The sequence below is a fragment of the Eublepharis macularius genome, chromosome 8 (genome assembly GCF_028583425.1).
Source record: "Eublepharis macularius isolate TG4126 chromosome 8, MPM_Emac_v1.0, whole genome shotgun sequence".
Taxonomy (NCBI): domain Eukaryota; kingdom Metazoa; phylum Chordata; class Lepidosauria; order Squamata; family Eublepharidae; genus Eublepharis; species Eublepharis macularius.
Genome location: NC_072797.1, coordinates 66,176,954 through 66,185,961, shown reverse-complemented (window position 1 = coordinate 66,185,961; position 9,008 = coordinate 66,176,954). Strand labels below are relative to the sequence as shown.

Here is a 9,008-nt window from a genome sequence, read left to right as displayed (position 1 = left end):
ACACCACAACCTTGCGTACCATGATGCTTTGCATTAGGCCCTTGATCTGTTCCTGTGGACTTTAATGGAGGGGATAATTATTTTATATATTATTTTAAATTCTGTTTAATGTTCAAATGTTTTAATGTTCTTATGTTTGCCACTTTGGGGATTCTATTTGGTGGAAAGGCTTTAAAATGTTTTAAAATAAATAAACCACTTCAAATAAAAGTTGAAACAGAATCAATACAAACATTGTACATTTATTGGAAGAATACAGTAAAAAAAAGGGGGTGGGTCCTGCAAACCCGTTAGTGGTAATTGGTCCAGTCCAAAAGAAAAAAGTTATTCAAAACTATCCACAGACTTTCTAAGAACACCAAAAATCCCTTTTTGTTACAGGCTAGGAAAATGAAACAAGGTTAATTTAGGTTCAAACTTGAATATAAAAAATGGCAAATAAATAAGAGATAAAATGTAGATCTGATAAAATTACAAAGGTCAGACAACTAGTAAGTATTATATATGCTATCATTCTGACTCTTGTTAAAAGCTAGGAAAGCCTCTAAAAGCTTCCCTTCCTCCCTTTTTAAGCACCTGTACTTTTTGGGAAGAAGTAACCCTTTCCAGTGTTATGTATTACCAATGTGTTTCACAAATATATTATTTCTAAAATAAAGAGCATAAAAAGGTGCTTTACCTGATATTATACCTGCTGGCACATATATTGGCACTAACTTAAAAGAGACCCAAATCCACATCAAAATATATGTATGTAAAAAGCTGTAAACTATCTCAGTGCCCTACTCAAATGTCTAACATTCTTCAACTCTGGTTTGTTAGGAAGTCCCTTGGATCCCAACCAATTCCACAGAAACAGCACAAAAAGTTAGTAAACATAGAAAAGGCAAGAGAGCTTTGCCCCTTCCCACTGAAACCTACTGCATCCCTAAATAAGCAATTCTGAAAGGGTGAGGAACTTTGGGAACTTGGGATACGGTACAGCAAGAAAGAGGAAGCCACAGAAATCACACCACCTCTCAACCCTTACATGAACACCTGTTTCATTTGGAAAGAAAAGGGATTTCTGCTGACCACCCCTTCATGTTGTAGTTCTCCCACGCCACATCCCATACTATTCCTGAGGACCCTCAGGACTGGTTCTTGGGGTGGGGTGGGGCTCGGGGATTAGAGTAGGAAGGGGAAGGTAGTAAAGATCTTTTTCATGAATTTGCTCCCAAGTTAATATAGAGAGGATAGTGTCTCTAAGCATGTCAAATGAACTATTTTTAATGCAAATTTCCTTCTTTGCCAGTGACATTTAGCCTCAAACAGGGCAATTACAAAAAGCACAGATATGAATTCGTATGGTACATTATGGTGTAATAGACCTGATGCAGATGGCACTGGATGTCACAAAATTATATTCTAAAAATGTTCCTGGGATTCAGTTCTTCCAGAATTTAAGAGCTGCAAAACTAACTCAAGAGAACAGCACCAGTATTAACATTCGGGCAGGATTCAGTTCTCAAATTCAAGGATGTTTTAAAACTCATATAACTTCAAAGGCCGGGTGACTTTACTGTACATAAAGATCTCTTTATTAACTTGCTTGTCTACACAGCTAAGAGTTTGTACTATACTTTTCTAAAGACTTTTAAATAAGTATTTCCTGTGTTATTCCTTGATATATTTCAGAGCAACTAATCTGATATGTTTGTTCTGGCTGCTCTTACCGTTTTCTCTTTGAAAAATGATATTTCCTCTGTAAACTAGTAACATCAACCATGACCTTCTTTCCACAGCTTAGAATTTCCCCCTTTACACACAGCTCTCCTAGGTTTGGATTGTTAATGGCACTGCTAGAGAGTTTTTCCGTTTTCCCTTAACATATGATGCCTTTGTTCTGTGAAATGAGGCAGTCTCTGTTTAACTATCAGAGTTAAAGTTACATTGTACGTGATAAACCTACTGGTAGTTATAGGAATGGTCCACTGAGCACCACTTTTCAGTGGCAGGTTATGTCACATGACTTATCTCTTTTGAAAAGTTTATCCACAATTTTATAAAGTGATCCTTTCACAGATGCTATACAATGTACTCAATTTCACTTTGGTGTAGTTGGGCTACAACATTTATGGTGGTTTCTGATCATATTTTGGACCTTAAACATGAGATTTGTTGCTAATTTTTGGAACAAGTTTCTAATGTTCATGAACAGTGTTTGGCTTGACGTAAACAGAAGGACAGCAAAGCAAAACAACTCACCAATGTGACTCTTGGGTACAGCAGCTCATTTAAATTGGCTGCTACCTGTGCAATGCAAAGCAGCTACACATATTTAATTTAGCAACCAGCACAATGTTCACTGGGGAACCTGGCATGTTTAGTCAGGCTCTTTGAAAGACTTAGGCAGTCAAGATTCTTATGATTATAAAATCCAGTTTAAAGACACGATGGCCTTAGTTGTGCAATTCCTGGGTATAGCGAAATCAATACAACCACTGCATGACTGGAAGGGCAGCAGCCCATTATCTAATAATTGCATACTCGCCAATTTACACAGTTAATTAAAATGATTTTGGGCTCAAATCATGAACATAATTCATGTACAGGTGAGTGCCTCACTGCCTCTTAAGTATATTTATATTAAGAGTCTTTAGCGACCAACCAGATGCCCAAGTCCCACAGAAGTTAAACTACTTCCAGAAGTTAAACATGACTGGAAGCATATCTGTCAAACAACTGCTTTCCATGACCTGCAGAAAAGCACAGTAACATTACAAAAGCAGGCTGTAATATTCTCGGGTGTGTGTGTGCTGTTCAAAAAATCAAATAGGTGCACATTAGTTCTTGGTTGCAGTTATTAGGGAACAATATGGGGGGGACAACAAAACTTCTATTTTCCCGGAATTCAAATGTACAAGGTTTAAAGACTTTGCTGACTCCTTTGACATAACCTTTCCTCCTGCATTTCCTTCCTCTCACAACATTGCCTAATATACTTAACTAGCATTTTTACAGAAGTAATGCTGCAATCCATAGAGGAATAAATGATATTTTGAATGAAGGGATGGGTAGGGATGCATATATGAGCAAGGCAGAAGAGTTAGGATTGATTACAGTTCTCTTCTGCCTGCACTGCCACTTATGAAACTTGTGAAGCAGCCCTTAGGTTGCCAAGGAAAAGGGCAAAGGAAAAACCGGCTTTAGAAGAAATGCTGTCTGAGGCAAGTAAATATTTGATCTCTACATGGTTGCAGTTTTCTAGGTAGAATAATATACCATATATTTTACCCTAGAGATAAACATTTCTGATAAACAATACCCTGAAAAACAAGATCCTTACATTTTTACTATATCCGTTGAACTGCTGCACAAAAATGTACCAAAGTCTTTTTCAGTTTCTCAGATACATACGTATAAATCATCCCATCCGCCTTTACCTTATCTTCCTTTCTTGGCTGTAGCTTTCTTCTTGCTAGAAGAAAAGCTTAAAAATGCTGTCAGTCATAAACTGAAGGAGGGACATGCCTTTTCGTATGTGCTCTATTGACCTTTTGCTCATTTTTCAGTGTTTCAAGATCTAATGTTTAACATCTGAGAGGATAAAAAAAAAGCCATGGCCAGGCAACAAGTTCAGCCAAGTTATGTCTTTGGTTTCAAGAAAATAGAAGATGATGGACTGCATGAAAACAGCGGAGCTCAAAAGTGAAAGACAAAGTAACATAAGGTGATACAGAAAATCCAAAACTAAAAGAACAAATGTCTTGGAAAAACTAGAACTGACTTTAAAAAAAGGAAAGTATTATGGTTACACTTCTCAAGGCTATCTGGACTTCTTATCTGATTGTTAATAACCATGTCTATTTAATTAATTGCTATAATTGCTATAATTGCTATAATGCAGCATTTCAGAGACTCTTGTGACATCTGCCTGATGAACTAAGCATGGTTTTGTTATTAAAGATCTAGATTACTACAGAATCAAATAGTCCTCATACAATTTGTTTTTATAAAACCCACAACTGACTAATGCTGCACCACAGAACAGTAATGTAAAAGTTTAGCTGGAGTCAGCCAGTCCTGCATAGGAAAGTTACACCTCCAATGAAAGCCTGCAAGAGCTTCCAAATTGAGACAACTAAAATGGTGGGTTAAAAGCTTTTTTTCAGTAATGATTAAGAGATAAATTATTTAATAATCTAACTAGCTGCTCAAATATAGGAAAAGATTAATGACTAATGTGCTTGTGTATTTCACTACTTGCTTTCTGCAACGTATTGCTTTGGTCATGCAGACAAAGGCATAATAGCCCATAGATAAAAATAAACATGAAGGAAAAATAATTAAACTATGTTCTTCCCAACGGTTTTTTGCTTATTATATAAACATCATTGTTTGCCAACATTGTTCTGGCATTGCTTCAATGTTAAAAAAGACAAATAGGCAGCATATGATAAATAGGAAGTATATGACTTCACCCTTCAAATTAGAAGTTCCAAATATTTAAGAACCATTGTGAAATGGAAGGCAATTGAATGATTCTGGTTGAGAAGGGCAGATGGTGGTTCATTTTTTCAATCAGAACAGCTTTCTATATTGCACATTTCCACAAAATGTAGAATGTCTTTATCTCAGGAGCTTACTGCTGAGCTCGCTTGTTTTCATGTATGTCCATCATCTTCATTTTTTTTTAAAAGCTAAAGACATCATCATAACCTGAAGAAGATTCTTATTCTCTTTGGAGATTTAATTGAAAACAGTTTCTTGAAATCACATTTCTTAAAAATCAAAGAGACTGCACTAATGGGCTCCAAAGAACTGAGTACAAAGTTTGTTTTGAAAACAAACCTTTTGAAAAAATTTGGTTTTGAGGCAAGACTTCTTAATTGGGAGTAATGCAGAGGCACAACTTCTCCAGCACTTTGCAAATCTATGAAGATTCATTGCTATGAAAGACTACAAAGTCTAATCAATATTGAATTTTTCACAAAAAAAGGGGTGAAATTCTTATGTTGTTCTAACACAAACTCTCTAAGTTCTGGAGCAAAACACAATTGACCAAATTTTGACTTCATTAAGCCAATAGTTGAGTCTAGCTTTTTGAGCTGTATGAGTTGCCTTTTTATCCTTTATTTTCCAAGCATGTGTGCATTTTGTCAGACTCCCAGCTAACAACTGTTCTTGTCCATATGTTATCTGATATGGATTTAACTGCCTAACATACTTCATTCCAGTATTTAAAATGAGAGGCATTTTTATCTTATATACAATAAAGATACATTAAGAAAATGGTTCATAAAGTTTGTGAAAAACTTAACTACCAATATTTTCTATGGATAAACCACCTCTGACAATATCCCAAACCATTTGTGTCTTAAATCGACTACCAAATTCAGACAAAGGGCAGACAGAACAAACTGTACATGCTTCTGGTATTCTGTTTGGAAAAGGCCTTTCAATTTGAGCAGCAGTAAGACATGAATTGCAAATTTTTACTGCCTACATAAACGAAATATAAATAGCAGTTATCCTTTATATCTGTACAAGACCAGAACAGTGTGTCCTGCTAATCAAATTAAGGTAAAGAACTGTCCTTTCCCATTCAACAAGAAGCGTATATTCAAAAGACTTAGAAATGGTATAGAACACCAGGAATAAAAAGAAAATACATTCTCATCCGTACATTTATACATTAGTGAATGCATAGATGAAGATCTGCAACAGAGAGATTTGTGATTTCCCCCTTGTGGTGTTAGCATTCAGTCCTTGTGCATTTCAGTTAACATAGGAATGCCAATGAATTAAGGCACATTCTGTTTAGGATCCCTGTAGGATCACATTAATCAAACTAATGTTTCCTATTTGGAACAATTCATTAAGATCAGTGTATGCCCATTGCTAAATAAAGAAACTCCCAGGGTAAATATACAGCACTAAATTTTCTTCCCATCCTCTGCCTTTGCACTAGTTTTCTGAACCCACAAACCAATCCTTGTGTCATAAGAAGCCCAACTTCCTCCTGTGCTAATGTGCTAACAAGTCCACCTACAGTTTTCTTCAATACAGTTTTCTTCTTTTATTCTGACATTAAATTTTATCCTGTTAATAACATCAACCTTTCTGGACAACATGTAGAAGACACCCTGCTCAATATTACCACTCTGCACTACCACAAAAATACACAAAAAAGAGCAAATTTGCTCTGGCTAGAAGGTCAGCAAAACAGATAACATGTAACATCTTGGTCCTACTGTACAAAGTGTCATTTTAAGGTTCAAAACATTTTTAATGTCCACACCATCATACCCTTGGGCTAGAAGCGATCAACTTGTTGACATTATCATTTTGCTATTTTAGGCAAAAACTTACCCCCTAAGAACAGGACTCCTCAACTATCAATCAACCTTTTAGAATAATGCCACCAGTTTACCAAGTAGCTGGGGAAAGCTCCTATGGTAGGAAACCCCCGATGTAATCCATTCACTATTTTTAGCCCAGAGATGGCCTATGCTGAAGATAGTGACTTTTCATTCCAAGTATGCTAAACCCAGAAAAATCTGAGGACAATAATAGGGAAAGGAGTCCTACAGAGTATTACAATACATCTTTGTGGTTTGTTCAATGTGCAAGACACTTTTTACAAAAGGTAACATTTCCTTTTTTTTTTCTCTCTCCTTGGACAGCGTGCATAGAACATAATTTCCCCCTTTTCCTTGTTCCAGCAGCATACAGAACAGGAACATCAATTCACAGAGCTTCCAAAGGCCAATTTGGTAATTCACTTTCCGTTCCCTATCCAAAATCAATGTTACTGGTTACCTTCATTATATGCCATTCTCATTCTCAAACATGTTTCTTTCTGACAGCACTTCTAAATGTGCACATTCCAAAGCAACTGTGTACTGCTATATCTCATCCTTCTGAAAAAGACAGATCATCTGCAATATTTCTTGACAAATATATATCATACACAATCCAGCTTCAGCCCACCCACCCTCTTTAAATAAAGGATAGACCAAACATAGATTTGTGCATGCTGATTCCTGGTGAACCACGGCTCTTTTTTTTTCCTGTTTAAAAAAGGGAAATAAATAATGTTCAATGTTGGAAATCTTTACTGTGTTTTGGAATATTTGCAAGAAACTTAGAATGTACTCCCTGTTCTACAAACAACTCTTTAGCTTATTTTGTTTTTCAGAACAAGAAGTAGCAAATCCAAGACTAGATTAGCTGCTGGTGGTAGCTTTTTTCAGAGCACTACATTGTATAATCTTTTAAAATTGAGGTAATATTAAAAACTGTGCCTTCAGTTTTAAGACTTGTAGGAATGGTGCATAAGTCACTCAGCTGACAGAATGACTAGTGTGAACACATGGAACTGAACTAAAAGAAGACAAAAAGGGTGAAAAACATTGCGACAGATTTATCACAGTAAAATAATGGAGCCAGAGTTCCTTATGTGTATGTGTGTTTTCTATGTACATAACCTAAAAGACAGAATCACTGTGATTGGTTATATAGCATTTGGCAGAGCCTTCTCTTTCTCTTCAATGCATATTTGATGTTTTTGCAACCTGACACCTATGTACAAAAACCATTCTTTTAAAAGAAATCCTAGAAGAAAATCGAAAGCAATGTGATATAAATGCATAGTGTTCATGACAAAATATTACGTTTCTGGAAAAAGAGAAGAGTCCTGTAGTTTGTGTCCTGCTAGTTTCTCACTATGTCACTCTCTTCTTGATTGCAGCCAGTTCTTTGTGAATCTCATAGAATTTTGGTCTGAGTTCAGGATTGTAATTCCAACACAGCTGCATTATTTTATAGATCTCCTCTGGGCACTTCTGAGGTGTTGACATTCGATAGCCTAACATATAAAGAAAAGAGATGACTATTGAAAATGTACCTGATCCTTGGAAAATGGGTGAAAAAAGATTGTAATTAAAACTAGATTACCCAATTTCCTTAGACCTGATACCCACAGAATATTAAGATGTGGTGCTTTCCCTTAAATTTTCATTTTGGATTGCACTGCAAGCCTGAAAACTAAATGGCCCAACATTGCATGAGATGAAAAAATATATTGTCAGAGAGGACCAATCACCCCATCCCACAAGCTCAGACTTGCAATCTATCTGAAATATTCACTCCCATCTTCTTTTCAGCTCTTTATTATACCAGACATATTCAAAGTACAGTATTTTTTAAAAATGAAACATTTACCTTAATAACAGTCATTTCTACTATCTTTTTATTGGTTCTGGATAAATGTTTTCATCTTAATCACTTGTTTTTTTACCTTATTTATTACTGTATTTTTAACATCTGTAGTTTATTCTGTTCTACTAAAATCAGTCAAACTTATTTCTCAGCAGAGATACTCATGACTCCAGCCTTAATCACACTTCCACAATTGTTTTCTTACTCTGTTTTTTGTTTCAGCCAGATTTAACCATTTTAAATCAGGCAGGCTCTCTCTTTCCTCTGCAATATCATTCTGAATTCATTTACTCTTCCTGCATACAGCAAATTGTTTTCTTTGCTCAATCGGCATACAACATTTTCTCCCTGCTGTTCAAACATGAAAAATCTTCCCGGGAGGGGACAGAGGCCAAGAATATGGTTGCTCTTAAACTATGAAAGGAGAGCCTCCAGAGCCTGAAAAAAACCAAGGTTTATATTCTATACCCTCAAAGATAGGAAACCACCTCTGTGTATTTTTGATGTATGGATATTATGGGAAAGACAGGCAACTTAATAGCCAACTCCCACAGGATAGCTCAAGGGGCTTTATCAGTGCCTAAGAAATAGTGATTTACTGGATATGAGGAAATTCCAACTGCATCCTGAAAAGCATAATCCATACTGGTAAGTACTCCTCTGCCTACCAATTAAGTAAGACAAGTGGGGGGGCCATGAGAAACCAATAGAGAAATTTCCTTATGGGTCCCTGCTTTCTCCTCTGGCTTCTGACATCCCCCAGTCATTTTTCCTAACCTTTCCTACCATTGCCACCTTCTCCT

At 36.2% G+C, this 9,008-nt stretch overlaps 1 protein-coding gene across 1 annotated transcript in view; it reads right to left on the bottom strand.

Moving 5' to 3' along the window:
• Nucleotides 1-207: 207 nt before the first annotated feature.
• Nucleotides 208-9,008, bottom strand: part of FER (FER tyrosine kinase) — a 245,382-nt gene continuing 236,581 nt past the window's right edge. The window contains exon 21 of the mRNA XM_054986263.1: nucleotides 208-7,852. Coding sequence (XP_054842238.1) covers nucleotides 7,710-7,852 — 143 coding nt within the window. The 3' untranslated portion in view covers nucleotides 208-7,709. The remainder of the gene's footprint in view (nucleotides 7,853-9,008) is intronic.